The 21,043-nt window shown below is 39.8% G+C and overlaps 1 protein-coding gene across 5 annotated transcripts in view; it reads right to left on the bottom strand.

The window, feature by feature from the left end:
• cadm3 (cell adhesion molecule 3) overlaps window positions 1-21,043 on the bottom strand; it is an 84,685-nt gene that overhangs the window by 22,436 nt on the left and 41,206 nt on the right. For all 5 annotated transcript variants that reach the window (XM_044220754.1, XM_044220759.1, XM_044220755.1 and 2 more), the window contains exons 4-5: window positions 12,001-12,153; window positions 6,669-6,806 (exon numbers count right to left, since the gene is read on the bottom strand). In XM_044220754.1, the coding sequence (XP_044076689.1) occupies window positions 6,669-6,806; window positions 12,001-12,153 (291 nt within the window). The remainder of the gene's footprint in view (window positions 1-6,668; window positions 6,807-12,000; window positions 12,154-21,043) is intronic.

Here is a 21,043-nt window from a genome sequence, read left to right as displayed (position 1 = left end):
TTTGTTTCCGCTGCTCTCAAGAGGCCAAAAAATCAGTTAGTGCGGGTTTAATTTATGTGCAAAGTATGAAAGTTGTACACTCACGTTAGTGAACAAGCTGGGTCTACATATACTGTAGACCGTAGAACAGGTCATGCAACAGAAAAGCTGATGGTGTAGAGGTAAAAATAAAGGTGTGAAAAATGATGGTTGTTCAGTGTTAAATACATATTTAACAGTGTTTCACATGTGTTTCCTTTATATATAAAGGAAACAGCATGCGTCCATCAGCATAAATCAAAACCCAGCTATATTTGCAGAAAAGCATAGATATATGCTTGCCTCTTTTAAAGAGATTACATCCGGTAAAAAAAACACATCTAAACACAATGCTTCACTCTACGGCCTCAAGTCATCATGTATGGTCAATTTATAGTGTCAAATTATTTATATCATTACTTTATCACATTAATCATTACTATTAAAAACAGTTCAAAAGTTTACAACAGTTCACTAAAATACCAAATCATTACAAAAACATATCATATCATCAAAGCTATGTTTTTAATGGCTGATAAATCATTAAAAATAAATATTAATATTCAATGTTGTAAGTAGTGTAAGTGTGTGCGGAACTCTCCTTTAATATTTAAACTCGACTATACTCCAGCACCTGCTAAACTTTTTATGGGATGCCCATTTTTTTTTTATTAAAACTCCTATTTCTTGAATAAAAAGGTGGGCTATTGGCAAATCCTTGAGACTAACTTCCCCCAAGGTGGTGATGCAATGCAGATGATGTGTTGGTGCTGTTGATGCTTCAACCCTCAAGCGTACAATCCGCCATAAAATAACCATATTAGGAGAATCAAACAACTGGATGCAGCAATTACTGCGTCCAGCATGTTTGGGCCTTTAAGGCTGGAGAAGCGTGCTTGTGACCATAGGTTCTGGATTAGAGCTGAAACAATGAGTCAATTAATTGATTAGTAGATGGAACCAAAATCATTTAGTCTAATGAGCTGTAAAATGTTGTTTTTAAAAATCAAAGAAATGAATCTGCCAGTGGAAGGAGATAGCTTCATGTGTTTTTAATGCAGATTCAACTGTGTGGCATCTTGTGAGACATGACAAAAGATAAAGCAGTTTAGACTACTTAATTTCATAACAGTCACCGGAGCCAAGGAAGTTCTTGAAACATTTTGATCTGCGTGTGAAAATATCCATCCAAATTATCATTTTTTAAATTATCCTAATGTAGCAAATACTACTAAAAGATTTATTACAGTAAAACCTTTTGAAGTCCTTGCCACAAGTCCACACCATTTTATCCACAACAATTTATTTTACCAAGTTATCATTTCAAGACATTTATCAAGTAAAAATCATTAGCTGGGTTCTGCTTCTCAAAGGTTTGTTTTTGCAGCTCTTCTCTGTTTCATAGTATTGTTGTCAGATAGAGTCAAACTGAAGACCTTTAAAAATGTGACATTTTACTGCTTGTCTTGAATATCTTTGGGTTTTAAAGTAATCTTTTTTACTATATTTTGTAAATTTTATAGACAAAACCCTTAAAATAATAAGATTTATCATTAATGAAAGTAATCATCAGTTGTTGCCCTATTCTGGATCAAAAATAACAAAGAAAAAAGACCAGTTGGACCACTTTGGGAAGTGAATGAGTGAATAAAACTCCTTATTATCCAACAACTTTGCCAAGTGAACAAGGCGCTTGACCCCCAGCTACTCCAGTAAAGCTGCTCAGTCGCCAAAAGTGGAAGACTCTGGTTCTACTTGGCATCTCCGAGGTGTGAAAACGTGTAACTGTGAATAGACAGTAACGCATGGCTTAACACCACCCTGCATGCTCAGCAAAAGCCCTGCTTCCCTGGATAAGGGACAGGTTTTAAAATAATCAAAACAGTCATCACTTTTAAGCTTAAATCGGATTACGGCCAGTGAAAGCGCTCTGATTTGAGCGTTCGTATGAGGTCATCTAATTTGGAAAGAGATTTAATTAGTCCTGTTACTGGATTACCAGCTGAACGTATGCCTGCTGGAACATAGTTTGCTTCTGCCTTACTATGTCTATCTTGACTATATATTCCCAGTGGCGGAGGTGACTAAGTACATTTACTTAAGTACTGTACTCATTTTGAGATATAGTATTTCCATTTTCTACTACTTTCTACTTTTACTTCACTGCATTTCAGATGTTAACACTGTACTTTTTACTTCACTACATTTATTTTACAGTTAGAGTCACTAGTTACTTTACAGATTAAGATTTTAAATGCAACAGATATGTGCAGCCTATAAAATATGATGTATTATTATCTTCCCAACGTTAAAGTTAAAATTCTCTCCACTTAGACCACCTACAACATGAAATTCTGCATACGTATTAATGCATCTGTAATAAGAATTAGTGTTGAACACAACTGACAAAAACTGATTATATTTGGGTTCTGGACTCTTGGTACGACAAAACATCATTTTTATACCTCAAAACTACTTCATGGCTGCAAAAGGCAGGTGCTATATAATATATATAATTGTAAAGCAATCTCAGAGGAACCATTGTGCAAAATGAGTACTTTACTTTTTTGAAATGTAAGATTCTGTAATTTTACGTCAGTACAAATTGTAATGCAGCACTTTGACTTGTAAAGAGCAAGTTTGACATAATGTTGCAGCTATTTAAGGATCTGAGTTCTTCTTCCACCACTGTCTGTTTCTCTAATGACTCTTGCTTTCTCGTCTTTTACATTACGTTGCTCCATACAGACACACGCCCATGTACCCTTCACCATCTGCCCCACGTCCTGCATTATGACAATTTGGGACGGTATTCAGCCGGTATGGCCTTAAGTGCCACCATAAATCCCCATTATCCCCAATCCAATACATCGATGTCACTAAATGATCCATAGCCCTTTCACACAGTACAACTAATACAGTCTTCAAAGCTCTTAGCCTTTCATTCTTCTCAATTACCACTCCCTTTCCCGCACTCTCTTGCTCTCCGCCCCCCCCCATCTAAATCCTCTTTCCGGATTTCTCTCTCCATTTCGTCAGCCTTCCATCCTTTTTCTCCCCTCTCTCCTGTTGCGCTCTCTAGTCCCCTCTTCTTTAAAACTGGTCCCCCTTCGCTTCATCCTCTGCCCCCAGTCTACGCTCCCACTCAGCCGCAAAGCCGGCTCGCTTCTTCTTCTGTGGTTTTCTTAATTCCCCATCTGCTCTCGCTTTCTCCTTCAGTCTCTCTCTTCCGTCAGCTCTTTGCAACTTCCATCACTCGCTCAGTATCCTCGCAGCTCCGTCTATTTTCATGCACGTACACACACACACACTCCCGCTCTTTCACTCACTCCCTCTCTGTTCTGTTTTTTCAGCAGCCCCTCACTGTGACTTTCTTGATACAAGGCGTCTCTCTCTCTGTCTCACACACACCCTCTCTACATCTGTGTCGCCCTCATTGCCTTCCCTCCCTCTAGTTCTTTGCTTTTACTGTCAGTGAAGCTGTCAGAGAAGCAGTGGTGAGCAGCAATCTAAGGGCTCATCTTTCCAACGTTCACACACACACACACACACACACACTCACACTCACACAGACACACATACTGCAACTACAACTGCATGAATGAGAAGCTGTAATAATAGCATGCTGACCCATGGTGCTCTTCCTCTATCTAGCCAGAGATGAGCACTGTGTGACAGTGTGAGTGTGTGATTATCATCTGTCCATTACCAGTGTTTGTGTGTTAAACCGAAGGTTTGTGTGTGTGTGTGTTGTTCCAGGAATGACTGATTGGTGTTGTGTGGTGTCAGGACGGCTGGGCGAAGCCTCGAACACACCATCACTCACATCGAGTTGATCTCCTTCAAATCGCTCTCTGCCTGTCTCTATTTTTCTCTGTTCTCCCTTTTCTTTCGGGTCGTTTCGCCCTGTCCCTGTTACTTTGGATGCAACCCTATCACCATACAAGACCGCTGATTCAGCAAAACCCTCAATTACGTTCAATGAGTGTTTTTAACATTCAGTGTCAACATTTTTAATATAATTTATTTATGCAATATCCTTGCATGGCAATGGGAAATATCATGGTTATGGCATATAAACTATGGTTAAAGGGCACTCCACTAATTTCATAAATGGTGTTTAGTTTACTAGTCATGAGGAGTACTAATCAGTGTGAAAACAGTTGTATGATGTCTTCTGTGGCTCTGAAAGGCAAGTCTGAAAAAATCTTTTTTAAAAGAAAGCCTGCGTTACAAACTGAGGCACTGACTTTCTGAGACAATGAACTTTACCAGGGAAAGGACTAATGGAAGATGCTGTCATGTTGCATCATGGGAAATGTATGGATACAATGTTTTTGGAGATTGACCCATACTAGGGACCACAAGTCAGGGCCTTTGATGTTTCAATGTTGACCATTCTTTTTAAAATCTGTCTCTTGTGAGTCCTTTAACTTTATGGATGTGCAATACTAAATTGCCAGAGTACCCTTTTAAAGTATGGTTAAGGTTAGGCACTTAGTTAAGGTAAGGGAAAGATTGAGGTTACAGTGGGAAAAAAGCAATTGATTGTAGCAATTATTTGTAGGTCTGTGACAGGATACAAACTCTGGTCTTTCGCATAAAAGTCAGATGCGCTACATGCCCATACAGCTCCCATACCTCCACAACTCTATTTTCCATCTTGCCTGTCCATCAGGTCTGTGGATTATCCAGAGTAATCAAAACATTGTTTCTGAACGGACATGTTGCTGTAGAATTTTTTTGATTAAACTTTGTTGTGAGCACCACAAATTGCATTCACCTCCATTATATTGGATCGTTGGTAGAAATCTCAAGGGACAAATATCTCAAAACCTGGACAAATAACACCAAAACTATCTGCATGGCTGGATACTATTACAGGTAAGAGGAAAAATACATCTTTTTGTATTTTGGGTCAGCCGACCCTTTAAACAAAAATCCAATCTCCCTTAAAAAGAAACAATCTCTAGACTCTTCTTTCCCTCTGTCTCCTGTTTTTAGTTCAGCTGTAACAAAAAGACCAGATAATCTTTCCTCAGGCAGGCAGCTCTCCCAATCCTCCTTCTCTTTGTAGCTTCAGTCCATTCTTTCGATTCATTTTCAATCCATAATTATAGCAAACAGTAACACTGCCAAGGCATTAGGACACAAGACGGGCATTTTTGCATTACAAAGCCTGAGTGTAGCATTTTCATATCAATAAATCATTATCATATTATATCATCATATTATATTAGTACAATTATTGTAGAAAAGGCCAAAATCTTCCAGTCTGAACACGCCAGTTTACACACAGTAGATTTGGCGGGACATCTGCTGGAGAGCTGTGCAAACAGACAGAGGGCGCTGTTCTTCCTGTACAAACAGAGCTTAAAGCTTATAGAGTTTCTGGTAAAGGCAGATGGTGGAAGGAGCAAATGGGCGACAGAAACAACACTTCCAACATGTTTGTTCTGCTCGGTGAAGCAAAACAGAAAACCTTTGACTGATGACGCAACAAGAAGCAGGGGGGTTTACGGGAAACATGGTTGTAATTTGGAGAAACGCTACCTCTGCCAATACCACTGGTGTGAGTCAGAGACTGCCAATCGTCTCCTTGATTTTCAGTTTATCTGTAAGAAGAAAGCCGGTTAATTTGTCCTCTCATGACATCCTCGCTGCACTCTCTCTGCCTCTCTCTTTCTCTTCCCTGTTCATTTCTCCCGTTTATCTGTAACAAAAGACCAGTCAGTCTGACCTCATGCAAAGCTCTCTTTATCTCTGTTTCTCTGTTCGACCTCATCCCTTCATCCTCTCCTCCGCCCTGCCTTTTATTCCTGGATTCTGTCGTTATCCCCAGCTAGATCCGACCCGCACTATCTCTCGCTCTCTGTTGTGTCACTCCCAGTTGCAGATATGTTGCAGCTCAACAGATGACACACACACACACACACACACACACACACACACACACACTTGCACAAATAAACTCTGCATCAACACACACACAAAATACAATAAAAGCAAACACATACACAGTTCCTGGATACATGCATAGGCACAAACATACAAGATCAGGTCTTGACAGAATAATGGGAAAGAAGGGCCCAAACACAGACACAAACACACTCACAGCATGTTTCAGCGCACACACACACACACAAGCAGCATGCTCTCGCACTTGCACACACACATATGCAGGCACAGGTTTAGGACACACAGAGAGACAGCAGGCAACGTGGCAAGGACACAATACGCACACAGCATGATCACAGACACAAGCTACGTTCTCACACACACAATCAAAAACACACACAAATGCTCATACATAAGGCATATGCACACAAATTCACACAGTTTCACATACACACCAAGTACTGCAGGATCACACAAACACTTACCACAGAGAAACACACATGCATGTACACAAGCACAAACCACATCCTTGCATTCCTACAGTATAACCTTGCAGCTACACATTCGCACACACTGTCCTACACACATACACATAACCACACCCATGCGCTTCCTTACCACACACACAGATCCAGCATGAGGACAAGCCAGAGTACAACAACAGACACGTCCAACGCACATTTTCTGACCCCACATTACACACATTCACAAACACACACAGAGAGCGTCCAAACACTCCCTGTATCTCTCACCTTCCAGCTCCTGGTCTCCTCGGTACCAGCGCAGCCTGGCGGGGGGTTTGCTGCCAGTACTGGTGCAGGTCAGGGTGACTCTGCCCCCCTCCGGCACTGCGTTCTCAAAGCCTGAGATCTGAGGTTTACCGGGCACACCTAGAGAGAGAGAGAGAGAGAGAGAGAGAGAGAAAGAGTTAGCAAGAGAGAGAGAGAAACTTTTATGCTGCAGGGCTCACCTTGTAGCCAGAAAAAGCAAAAAAGGTCATGGCTAATGGCTGTGCATCTAAGGAGTACTGCAAATTTTTGCTAATTTGTTGTGTATCAAATGGGGGAAAAATTAAAATCAACAGCAAAATCTGATACAGCATCCTCAATATCACAGACAAGCTTGAATTTATTTGGTCAATTCTGAAAGCTCTGATGGAAACCAGCGCGGAGAATGCAGAGAATTGCAATGATTTGCCCCAAAAATGGTTCAGAGTCATTACACAGCAGCTCAAATGTTGGTAAAGCTTCTGTTCACCCTGACTTTACAGAAGCATCAAACCTACTGTCTCCCTATCAGTGTCCAACAGGGCAGGTGCACACTGATGTTTCTATGTTTTGCTGATGAGCGACCACTTAAAGCTGTGCAAATAATGACTATTGTGTCTCAGAAGCAAAGGTGGAAGTAGCTTAATGTTGTTCGAGCGCACCAGATCAAAAACTCTCATATCGTCTGTTGACTTGATTGATTCTTTTTGTTGAGTTTAGAGGACCTGTTAGACAATAAAGAACAGCAAATTGTAATAAGGTTAGTTTCAGAACCAATAACAATCTGCCGGACAAGTGGTCAGATTGTTTCAAATATCTAATAGCACTATCAAATGATTAGGTTTTTGAAATAGTGATTCATTGCAAAATGTTTTAATTGACTGCAAAATGCTATTAGTAATGCATATTTCACAGGGAAATTCCATGATAACATACAGTAGACTCTTAGTGTGTCAAATTAACTTAATTAATGCACCACGAAAAGTTCATATTTTAAGTGTATATCAGTCCCGTGATGAATTTAAATAACTGAAATGCTGACTACATTTTTAGTAAGACTTGAAAACATGACAGAAGCGTACAGAACCTGAATATAGAGACAAAATTATTCCCAAAAGAAAATGATAAAATCCTTCAAAAACCTAACATTCCAACAGTACTTATGGTACACATATTAAGTATCCCAACATTTGCAGTTAAGCCCCAAAAGGGAGAATGGCTGCCTACTAAGATGAACATGGAAATGTTATTAATTCAATGAGAAAAATAATAATGCATTACTTCTTTAAAATCAGCAGCATGAGGTCTGCATTAACTCTGACAGCCTTGGCATTTCTACAATTCAAGTCAGTCTGGTAAATAGTATCGTGTGACTGTTCACTCTCAGTACTTCAGGTCAGTTCAAAATGTCAAGTAAATTACATTTTTCAAAGATTATTAAATGCGACTCCCTGAATTCATTAGTTAAGAGCCAGGATGGGAGTTAGAATGACTCAGTCAGACTAAATGGTTTTTTGGGGGGGGTCACTGGTACCTTGTGTGATAGTTTGCAAGAAAAACTAAGAGGGACAGAAGGATGAAATGAGCCAAAGTTCAGATTCAAACTGCCTTAAGCCAAGTGAGCCACCGAGACGCCTCCCAGCCAAACCAAAATTTCATGATACATCTTCCTCTCCCAGGGGTGTTCTTCCAGATTGAGTCAGTCAGTTAAGATAAGAAACATTTTTGCTTAATTACTATTTTAACTTGGAGCACAAGTTGAAGTGAACACAAGCAGGAGAAGGAATCTACACATCCACTCTGCCAAATATTTCAAAATCCACTTTGTCTTTACCATCAATGGTCGAAGGCAAGAATGGAAAAAATTCAACTTTTCTTGCCGTCCTCCATCTGGAGCCGTTGTGGGCGGCACGTTTCTCCAAGTGTTGGCAGTGATTACTGTCATTCTGCTTTTGAAAATAATGAACACTCGGTTTGCCGTCTACCACATACCTCCGCCTTGTGCATTAAGGAAGGAGAGAGAGAGGGGGATGGACACAGAGAGAAAGAGATAAAGCTGAAAGAGTAGAAGCAGAGAGAGTTACACAGAAAGGTAGAGATGGAGAGGGGAGACCAAATCATGAAGGGATGCCAGGAAGGAAACTGATATATTTTCAATAAAATTGACAAGGTCTTGTACCAGTTATTGAATTTTTTAAAATGTGACATTTTTCAGGCCAGAAAATTCTGGACTTTTCTAAAATATTACAAGTATTCAGGGAGTGAGGAATGACAGAAGAGGGGAGGGAGGGCTGGATGGGTGGCTGGATAGACAGATCAATAGATAGATCAATAGATAGATAGATGCAAGGTGTTCCTGTAATTTTGTCCACCCCCTGCAGACAGACAGGCAAACAGGCACGGACATGGACATTCCAATATAAAGTGCAGTGAACTAACCAAGGTATAGATCAAAAAAATAAAAATGTGGTCAATTTTTAATGTAGCAGGATTTGATGTAGTGCACTGTGTGCGGAAGCTCTCTGGCAGTAAAGTAGCATTGAATATTAATAAGAGAATAATACTGCACATATAGAATTGGTTGGAGAAGTCCTGTCGAGGCCCTTTCCTCTACAAGGAGAATGAAAGAGAATAAAGCCATTATAAATTATTCTCTGCTTAGCTGAGGAGAGAGCAGAGAGTCATGCTACACCTTTTACACTAACAGACACACAACCATTTAAAACTGACGATACTCAGCAGCTATGCGCGCATGTGTGTTTGTGTCTGTCAAAACCTTGGACATGTCAAAACAAGAATAAAAGACACACACATGAACGCTGCTGTGCCAAAACTCGATATCTTTGGCTGATTTTCCCATAGGGGTCTGTGCGTTTTAGACATTTTACCATACATTTTTAATGGTTTGGCTCCCTCTCAGGGGTCATGAAATATTTATTGAACGCAGAATACAGTGTCACAGCTGTCAATTACAGCAAATAAAAAATGCCTGAAACACAATTACTGCAAAATCGGAAGAAATGTGGAGGAGTGATTCTCATGTTAATTTGAATTTAAAGAGCTAAAGTAGATCCGCCTTTGCCCTTGCTTCGGCACACACATTCCCCTGCCCTCTTACACACACATACAAACATCACATTAACATTTCAGGCGTTCTGCTCATGCTGTTGTCCGGAGCAACTATACTGAATTCTTTTCAATACACTTTGCAGCACTGCCAAAACATTTGAATAAATATCAACAAAATTATTTAGTCAAGGATGCTTCCACAGCTGTTGACTGACAAACCCCAAATTTGGGGGAACAACCCTGTGGCCTTTCCGCCACAGAACAGCCGTTGTAAACATAAGCCACCCTGCCCCACCCTAAATTTCAAAATTTTAACATCTCTTGTTTCCACTTAGTGTATTTTCCAAGGGAATTAGACAGAAACCCTCTGCAGCTCGGTTTTCATCCAACAATTTGTTGGCAAATGATGGTGCATTGAATTAGAAAAGCTGAGAGGAAATGGCAAAAATTGATAGAAAAAACCTCAATATCACAAATAAGCTTACAGTATCAGAGGCTATGCAAAATTAAGCAATGGAAGCCCATTTGTTGAATAAATGTGGATGTAGGTATTTTGTGATCAGCACAAAGAATGACTAAATTTCATTACAGAGCAATTTAAAAGTGGCATTGGATGCTGTGAAATATTGGCCTTAAATCTGTACACCACAACCTCCCAGGAATATCAGGCCAGCTGTCGCTCTCAGGTATACAGTAAGTCTCCATTGTAGTTGTATGGCCATTACTTGGTGCATTACAGTATTGCCAAGCTCATTGCTTTGTTCTCATCTTCAAGCAAAACCATGAAATATAGTCAGAATTAGCTGACACTGAGGAATAATAACAACTTGACTAATAAAAATCAATTCATGAAAGATTTGCCCAATATCCAATCAATAAACAGGCTCATTCACCACTGACAGGATGACCGCAATTTATTGCAGGCTGCAGGGAAGCATCATACATAGATAATGACATCCATCTTAAAGAAGATGAGTGGAGCCTGTATATCTCCAAACAAGAGTTATATGAGGTCATAACCATACACAAAGGTTAACACTATAAGCAAGGATCTGGATCAAACTGGATGAAGGCATCATGAGGAAGGCTATGGAATCATAACATTATGGTCCACAAAAGGGATCATTTTTTGAAATATTTTGGAAGTTCTTTAATTTATTTTTCAATTCATCTGTGACTGTACAGATTGGCAGAAAACCATTTTTACTTTAAAGGGAAACTACCAATTTTACACATGAAGATCAGATTATTCGTCATGAGAAGTACAGTACAGGATCTAACAAAAAGATGCAACCGAGTGCATTATAGGCAACGTAGCATCCAGTGTTTTTGCAGTTTTACCCATACTAGGGACTTAATGTTAGGATATCTCAGCCTTTGCTGCATTAATTGCAAACATTCTTTTCAAATCTGTCCTCTAACTTTATGGAAGTGCAACACGAAACTGCTGCAGCACCAATAGTTTACCTCATGCCAACAGGCAGCCTCTCCTAGTCAGACTTACAATGGACATCCACAGGGTCAAACTTCATTCTGCTCTGAGAGAGGGTAAACTCTGCAGGGAAGGTTGGGCCACTGCAGCGTATCAAGGTGAATTTGAGCCACTTTTTCTCTATTTTCTGTGTGTAGTCTGAAACTGACTGGTAGAAAAAGTAAACATTGTTGTAAAATTGTTATAAACAACATGACAGCCGAGGAGAAAATAAGAAAAGATGCCAAAAGCTTTGAATCATCCATTTAAATTTCCACAATCCTACAGGTTTGGGAGAGAAATTAAGATAGACTGCAGTCACGCTGATTTGTACAGCCGTCAATCAGTCTCAAAGGTGACATGTCTGACTATGAGCACAAGGAAGGCAAGAATGTCATTTTGCATCAATAGGCCTCAGTGAGAACAAAGAAAGATTTTTAGAAAAGCCTACATAGGAAAGAAAAATCTGAAGAAACCTTAGGATGGGCCTCACAGAGAGGGATCCTCCTTAGAGGACAGAGAAAAGATAGGAAGGTTAGAATTTATAGAGTAAAGGGAGTTTTACTAAAATTATAATGAAAAATGAGACAATTGATTTTTGTCTTTTTATCAGAACGTTTTCTTTTTCTTAAAATCCAGAAAACCTATTTAACACAGCTGTTAGAAACACAAATAACTTTTTAAGGTCTGAAAAAGTAGCAACCTCTGTTTTTGGGAACATCAAGATGACAGACGTATATGTACTGCGTATACAGTATGTGTGTTTGAGTGACCCACCTAGTACGGTGACGGTGGCTCGGGCGGTGCGGACTGGCATTGTGAAGATGGAGCAGGTGTACTCGCCCTCGTCGGCCAGCTGCACTTCGGCGATGGTGATGGAAAGCTCGGTGGGTGTCGAGCGGTGTAGCTGGATGCGGTTATCTCTCAGTGCTAAAAGAAGAAGAGGAACAGGATATTAATAATTAGAAATGTGCACATACAATTGATCTGCTTTATGAAATGTTATGTTTTGCTTTTAAATTTTTATAACTGAAATACTGAGTAATTACTTATTACTTATTACTATTTTTATATTGCAATGGATGTCTAATAGTTTTCCCATATTTGCCATGTACTGGTTTCTTGTTCTAATAAAGAAGAAAAGGAGGAGGAAGAGGAGGGAGAGAAAGGGGGAAGAGTATGAGTAAGGTGGAAGGGACAGAAAAAAGGTACAGATAGGAAGAAGGAAAGAAGGAAAAGTGGGAGAAACGATGAGGGGATGACAGGAGGGGGATTTGGGTGAGGACAGAAGAGAGGATAGCTGTGTGAGGAGGTGGGAGAAGAAATGTAAAATAAGACAGGACAGAACAGGTGAAGTAGGGAGGAAGATGGGAGACAGTAGGAAGGTAAAGGGGATGAAAGGATGGGAAGAGTGAATGAGGTAGGGGTGAAGGACAAAAATATGGAAAGGTGAAGGTAAAAAGTCAAAAAAGGAAGGAAAGAAAAGGGGGTGGAATAGATGTAAGGAATGTGAAAGGGGCGAAAAGGGAAGTAGGGAAAAAAACAATGAAAAGAAAAGGAGAAGTAAAGGGGATGTAGTGAGAAAAATAAGGGAAGTGGGAAGAGTGGAAGGAAGCATGTGAAGGAGGGCAAGCAAGGATGAGGAGGGCAGAGTAAGAGGGAAAGAGGAAAGTAAGAAATGATGTGCAGAATTTAAATCATGGGAAAGAGAAAGGTAAAATGGAAAGGAGGAGGAGGGAGGGGAGAGAGATGTTTAGAGAGAAAATGATGTAAGAGGGAGAGGGAGGAGGAGGAGAGATGAAAATGAGGTGAGAGAAGAGGAAAAAATAGCTGAGATTTGTGAGCGAACAAGGCAAAGAAAGACAAAGGGGAGTAAAGAGAGGAGACGCAAAATGAGAATGAGAGACGAAAGAAAGTGCAAGAGAGAAAAAAAAACAGAAAAATAAAACAGAGGAAGCATAAATAGCAAGGAGAATAAGGGAGAGACAGTGAGGGATGGGTGGGGGAGGAGGGACAGGGAGTAGGATGAAGAGGAGGGAGGCGGTGGGGAACATAAGAGAGACATAAATGGCTTTGTCATCAATGAGAAATCCAGCCATGAAAGAGGGAGAGAGAGCGCAAGCGACCAAGATAGATGATGATGATGAAATGCTACGAAATAACCGCTTGTTTCCGTGATAGCATTGACCTCTACGGTGTTTGTGCTGTGTGATTTCTGTCTGTCTCCCTGTCTTCCTATCTGCCTGTCTATCTAGATGTCTATCTGTCTATCTCTCTGTCTCTATAAAGGCTTTTCAGCTTTGTTCTCTGGCACCATCGTGCAGAGTTGGTTCCCCGCAAATAGTGACTTAACACATAACAAATGGACTAAAAGAAAGCAGATACCTGCAAAAAAAACTATTGTGGTCAAGTTAAGTGAATAGTCTGATAGATTTGTTTCCATATTTATAGCTGTTTTAAGTTACAATAGCACTATTTTTGTCTTTTCCCAAGTCTCAACTCTGAAACACGAGAAGTTGAAGTTTGCGAAGACTCAGATAAACAGCTATATTTAAGGTATTGTTAGTTGTCCTAGAAGTAGACGTAGCCACGGGGGGGGGGGGCTTCTGAGGGCCTGATATGAAACAAATGTGTGGGGAATCAGCAGAGGTAAGCAGGTGTGTAACAGACAAAGTGACCCCGTAAATTAGCCCACAGAAGCACTTCTCTTGGCTGTTTCACCAAATTGCCGGGATGGGCAGGATCAACAGTTAAGTTCAAGTTCTAGTTCTGGTGTAAATGGTTTTGTTAACCTTGTCAGCACCTGGCTTTCCTTTGGAAATAATACAGACAATTAGAAAAAACTATAGTTAGCAAGTCAGCTAACATGCTAACTTACTAATTTGTCAAGGTATTTTCTATGTGTGATGTTTGATTGTTTTATCAATTTGCTTTAAATCTATGTCTTTGCTTCTTGTGACAGTGGATGTGACCAAAATGTTTCTCTACTAAGTGTATCAACAGTAATTCAGCCTTCTGACTAAATTGCATATAATACCAAGTTTTTAGCTAGCTACGTATAGCCAGCAGGCTAATTCTAAAAGAATCTGGTGCTAATGCAGCTACTAATGTTAGCCAGGGTGCAAATCAGCAAAAAGACTGTCGACAAGATTAAGACAAGCTACAGGGTGTATAATCAGACAAAAAAGTTGTGGTTCAGTGTCCATATGAATAAAATTGTGGTATTCATATCTTAAGCTCAGACCTTTAGCTCAGAGTTTACGAGTTGCAATGTATACTGACATTTTCAAAAATGTCTGAGCCTATGGCAGTTTGTGATTTTGTTTTACGACTACTCTTTTCTCATTCTTAAGCATGATGTTGAAATGTAGAAAACACAGAATCATTCACCATTTTTCAACAGGGAACAAGGTGGCATTGATTTCTCATGACGAAATCCACTTGAACACAAAGCATATTAGTACGCAACTTCACACCTGGAAAATATGACGTCACGAGTTCCGTTTGAAGGCAGCTACAGTGGCTTTTCTTCACTGAAATTAACAACTTCTTTTAGGTTCTGTTAAGAGCACCAAGTTGTTTAGAAATGAGTATCTCTGATATGGCACCTTTACATGTACCTAATGGGAAAGGAATTTAACACCAAGCCGAAAATCACTGTTTCACTGATTTCTTCTGGTTGATGTTGAAGTGTGCTCTGTTGCACCTGTAACCACACAAACAGTGATGTCACAGTGTACTGCCCACACCCCTCACTTCAACCAGTGAGAGTCTGCAAGAAACAAGAGTTTCCGCTGGTGTTAAGTAACTCGTTAAGTCATTTTATCCTGAAAAACCTCAAGACAAGATTGTGTGGGCAAGTCCAAATATGTGTGTGTGTGTGTGTGTTTGTGTGTGTGTGTGTGTGTGTGTGCATGCAATTTAAGAGTGTGTTATGGTCACTGTCTGTTTTCATATCTTATTGTTTATTTGCTTTTCTCAGTATTGAGCCACATCTGTGTCTGTTTGCCTCCTCATCTTTTTGTCTTTCTTTCTGTCTCACTATTATCTCCCTGTCTTTCCATCTCCCATCTGTCTGTTCACCTGTCTATCTTTATTGCACTCCCAGGCACACGCACACACACACATACATAGACACACACGTACACCCATACCTCTGTTTCTCTTGGTATTTTTTAGTTATTTCATCCAACACTACTTTATCTTCATGCCTTATCAGTGAGCAAGGTCACTACATTTGTCTTCATGAGCTACCCTCTCTGTGTGGGTGTGTGTGAGTGAGTGACCGTATGCCACACACACACACACACACACACTTATCCATGCCCCCTGGACCCTGCGCTCAACTATCAGTCTCCTTAATTTTCTTCCCCTCATCTCTCCTCAATCTCCTCTCTTTCCTTCTCTCTTGTTCTTTTTCGTCTTTCTGCCTTACATCTCACCCATTTCTAATCTTTTCTGACTCCAGGCTTTTCTCTCTCTTTTTTGTGTTTTTTTTCATTATAAACAATGTATATTGCTTTTAGAGTACAGGTGTGATGGATTTTCAAAAACTATATGATATCTAGTTACGGGGGCGTATCGATCGGGAGGCCCCTGAAAATTGTACATGTGCCTGGCGCTGTTTAGCCTGCAATGTGGGCAACATAAATAGTCTGCCAATAGGTCACACTCTGCTGTTTGGCTTTTGTTTCTTCGGTGAAGGGATGTAATGAATTTCTTAGTATTGAGATAAACTGGATTAATAGATGAGGTGTGTGTGTGTATGGTAAGGTAGAGGAATATAGTTCCAAAGTAGAAGTCCTGTTCATTTTCTCATAGAACATATTAGATGACTGACATTTGGAGCACTTCCGATGTTTGGATGGAAACTAAACTAAACTAAGCATTTAAGCTTAGAGTTCACAACTTCTGACATTTTTAAAACTTTCAAAACCAATGGAAGTTTGTATTCTAGTCTCCAAGAAATACAAATCCAGTCAGAAGTTTTCAAAAGGCAAAAATGTGGTCCAAATGAACCTTTCCTGGTTGAATTATCAGTATAAAAGATGAGCAGCTGCATAAGAAAATGTGGGGATTAGGGATCAAGACACCGACCATCAGCCATGGTTCAAGTCTGGCTAGGGACCCTTGTTGCATAAAATGTCCCAAAAATAATAATAAAAAAGGAAATATGTGGCTCTTTAATAAAAAGTCAACATTACAACCCTGTGTACATAGCGGAGAGAAGCTATCTATGACTCCCAGACAGCATTTTGGTAAGAAACATCCATTCACCAGGCTGAAATCCCTGTTGCATGTGCCAGGGGTGGCATGCAAAAGTGAAAGATTATGCATTCGTAGAAAGCTGATAAAGCATACAGAAGTTTAAATCAGTTCACTTTCAGATTATGGGTCAATTTTGGATGAATTCGGCAACTATAGCATTGTGTTTTGTTCCTACTTGTAACAATGAGGCATTTTAAATTTGCTACAGCCCTGTGCTTCTGACTGTGTTCTTCTCCATAGCAACATCAGCTCAGGCTCATGGCTGTCGCAGTGTTTAAAGCCATCTGGTAACCAAAACATGATTTCTCAGAAATTAAGTTGAAATAATTTAAGTGTTTTACTGTACAACTCCAGTCATTTAGAGTTGTTTAGCAGCAACATTTTGTGTTTTAAAAGCATATTATGATTGATATGGTAAGATACGTTGTAGCTGTACTTAACTTGTTTTAACACAACATGCCGTCTTATCTTAATTTTAATTCTGAACTTCCAGAATGGTGAATATTAGTAGGAGAAAAATGTAGCATTCATTCTCCTGCTTCACAAACTTTGGGCGAAATATGGCATGATAAACATACAAAAAAAAATAGTCTTTGTACATAAAGACTGATCTACCTATCAGTGTACAAACATTTTTGTACATCAGTGTTTGAAAATGTATCTGCATGTCTCTGTTGTGTGTGTGTGTGTGTGTGGCCAGACAGTGGTTCTCGTCTGCAGCTCAAACTCGAGACTCGATACTCCCCAAAGGTCCAACTGTTGATCTGGTCACAGCAGTTATTTTTGCCTACTCGTTTTCTTCCTCCACCTCATCCTCCTCCCAATCTTTCTCATGTTCTTTCAACTTCAAACATTAAGGAAGAGGGGAAATCGCTCACAACACATACTGAGTACACATACATATATTCCTTTTTCATCTGCCTCCTGCCTCCTTATGCCTTTCCAACCAAGTTTCCACTCTGCCGAGAAGTCTCTCAAATTCAAATTTGCTTTATTGGCACGGTAGGGGAGAAACCTGTGTTGCCGAAGTACATCAGTTACAGACCAATATTTTCATATTTCTGTCTCTATCTCCCTCCCAGCTTCTGCATCTCTTCATCTCCGTCTTTGGCTCAACCTGAATCTGCATTTCACCTCTCCCTCTTGCTTCTCTCTCCATCCATTTTTCGTCCCATCCAACTGTCTTTCTCCTTTCCTGCCTTGTTCTTCACTCTTCTTCTTCCCTCACCCCACCCCCTCCTTTTCTCATCACTCAACTCTCTCTCTCTCTCTCTCTCTCTCTCTCTCTCTCTCGCTCTCTCTCTCATTTTGTTTTACATTTTAGGCATTTAGCTGACACTCACATCCAAAGAGACTGCCTCTCTTCTTCCTTCTCTCTCTCTCTCTCTCCCACACATGTCGCCTCCATCCTCCCATCTGTTCCTGAATATTCTCTCCAGTTCCTAATTATCCATCCTTTCCGATAGCTGATCTGGGTTCAGTGACCGCGGGCTTCCCTTGATCATAACGTCCCCACAGATCTGAGAGCATCAATTGATCTTGGATCAGTGCGGCAACTATGAAATGCTTGATAAACACACACCTCTGTCTGTTTTATCCACCCTTCCCTCCGCCTCTTTCTCCTCTCAATCCACTTGTCTTTTTGCCCTACCTTCAGACAGAATTAAAAAGAATAATTTAGAGGCGGCAGCACAAATGTATCCAAAATCAACGGAAGGAGGCAGACAGAGTGAGATGAACCAAACTTTGCCCAAGGTGGTGCAAATTGAAGCAAGGAGGCATTAGTTCCAGTTGAAACTTGAGAGAGAAATGTTCCCAGCGGTGTATCAGCTTCAAGCAACATGCCAATGAAATCCTGCCATGTAGTATTTAAAGCAGCGAAAAATGTCCATTGGGGATTTCTGGCAAATAACACTGACCGATGACACATCCTAAGAGCTACATTACCTAGAGAAGACACTGCTCGTGCTAGCTGCTCAGCCTGGTGCAAAAGGATTAGAAAGAAAGCACAACAGAGTAAAATGTATAATGCTGAAGCATAGCTTATTTCTTATCTTTCCTCACCTTTATAGTAAAAAGAAGTCAAGGAAGCAATTATCATAATGGCTGTCACTATTAGCCTGCTGCTTTCAGCTGCTTTTGGTTGTCTGCATTCCATCACATTAACTCTGCTGCTCATTTTTTTAAGTCAACGGATCAGACTAATGCAAAGTAAAGTGGATAATATTTTCACCACTCTTCCTGATTCTCTTGATGTCCTTTAATGATTTGATTTTATTGACTTTGTTTGCCAGTGTTGTATGTGAGTGCAGTTGTTTTCATTCTTTTATTTTTATAAAGACCGAAGGTCCTCGAGGTCCATACTCAGTTGCGCAAGAGGCTAGTTTAAAGCAAAAGTTAGATATTTTGGGAAATGCGCTTATTTGCTTTGTTGAGTTAGATGAGAAGATCGATACCACTCTCGTATCTGTCATTCATTATCATTTGAAGCTGGAACCAGGAGACGGTTAGCTTAGAATAAAAACTGGAAACAGGAGGAAACAGCTACCATGGTTCTGTCCATAGGTGAAAAAGGCTGTGACTTTAAGACTCCAGGCACTTCAGTTTTCATATACATGACACAAACAAGATTTAACGTTTTCATTAGCAAGCTTTAGAGGTACTGGTAGGCAGATATTTTTATATTTGGACAGAGAAAGGCTAGTTCTTTCCAGTCTTTATTCTAAGCTAAGCTAACCAGCTGCTGGCTGTAGCTACATTTTTGGTGTACAGACGCATGAGTGGTATCGATCTTCTCATTTGTCGTCAAAAAAGAAAATAAGTGTATTTCCCAAAGTGTCAAACTACTCCTTTAGGGGTAGGACTTGAGGTTCAACTAGTTACAGTAAAGGACACAATTGTTGAGAAACTAAAGGAAAAACACACACCTATTTTAGTGATGTGCTGGCTAGCAGGTAAAAAGCATATGAAAGATAAGAGACCAACACAATCACAACTCCATTGCAGTCTTTTTATTTAAAATTCTATGAATCAATGTTTCGGCACAACCTAAAGAAGGCAATATTTGTCAAAATGTTGATTAGTTGAATTCAAAATAAAAAGACTGTATTGGAGTTAGGAGTGTCTCCTCCTTCCTCTAAGGAAAACAGTGCCATTTCATTTAGACTAGTAACAATGTATGCACATGTGTACGGTTTTATGTCAGGTTTATTGATTTTTATTTTTATTTCAATGGGTGAGAGGCAAAAGGTCAAGTTCTGAATCACACAGGGGATGTTTTTCATATATTTACTTCATTAACCTCAAAAATAAATTGGATTTTTAACTTTGAATTCTTTGTATCCCTGTCCCTTTCTTCTCTCTGCACTTGTCTTCCACTACACGTGATTATTTTAAGGACACATGGAAAAATCTAAAGTTCAGACAATACAAAGATAAAATGAAGAAAAAGCCTTCTTTCAAGTGCTAGATTTCAAAAGTCTCTCCTGCAGTCTTTCGGTCCTGTGATGGTTGTTGTTAATACATTCTCCAGAGTGCCTTCCCAGACACCAAGAAAACTTTGACTGATGCGATGTGGATCAATAGTTTTTCAGAAAATGTCAAAAAACATTTCACGCCCTGCATTTGGAGTACCGTCTCGCATGGTGTTTTGAGCAGTCATTGTCAGTTTGTCTCGTTCTCTGAGAGGCTGAGTGGGGATCTTACCATCAATTTAAATATTTTTTGTGCTCGTTTCACCTAAGACTGCTTAACGCTGTGCTTAGTGTGTGTTTTTAATGAAATGATTTACAAGTTACAGTCATTTTCACCACAGTTAAAGTCTGCCTACTCAATATCCTCCCACTAGGCGAGAGCTTCCCCGTCCACCAAGGTTTGTAAATCACCAGAGAGCCATTACCTTGTTAAATTGCGCTGAGGCAGATAGCCTGTCTGATGTCTGCTGATATGCTTTTATGGAAAGGAAGGAAACCGCACATAACAAATAAATTAAATTATAGCCGGATTGAAAGCAAATATACAGATTTTCTTCTGGTAGGGAAATGCATATGAGGATACACATCTCTGTGTAAACCGTGTGTGCCTGGTCTCATGAAATTTTATTTAGAAACAGCTCAAAATGTATATAACATATTCCTTGCACAAGAAGGAAGAAAAATAAGAAAAGTGCTATGTGGTGGGGACACAGCTGGAAACATGAAGTGGTTTCACACTGGACTGGGAGAGTTAAAAGGTGTGGGCAGATACATTCGCTTTCCATGTTTGATAACCTTGGTTTAGTTCCTGAATCATACAAAAAAGTTTCTGTGTGTGTGTGTTTTCCCAAAAGATTTTTTTCTATAATCATGAGCAACCAACCAAAACAAATATCTTCATTCATCCTTATTTTTCCAGGTGAAAGTTAATCGTTAGCTAACAAGTGAATATACAGCGTCCAATTTGTCTCATAATGCTTTCACAGTGGAGGAAAGTCATTTTTATATTTTTGTGTCTACGTCATGTAACATGCATTTCAGAGTTTGTGCTCATTTTATGAAATCATTTCACGATGGCG

This window comes from Siniperca chuatsi, linkage group LG13, assembly GCF_020085105.1.
Source record: "Siniperca chuatsi isolate FFG_IHB_CAS linkage group LG13, ASM2008510v1, whole genome shotgun sequence".
Classification (NCBI taxonomy): Eukaryota; Metazoa; Chordata; class Actinopteri; order Centrarchiformes; family Sinipercidae; genus Siniperca; species Siniperca chuatsi.
The sequence above is the reverse complement of the archived record's forward strand: the minus strand, read 5'-3'. Positions and strand labels throughout refer to the sequence as shown.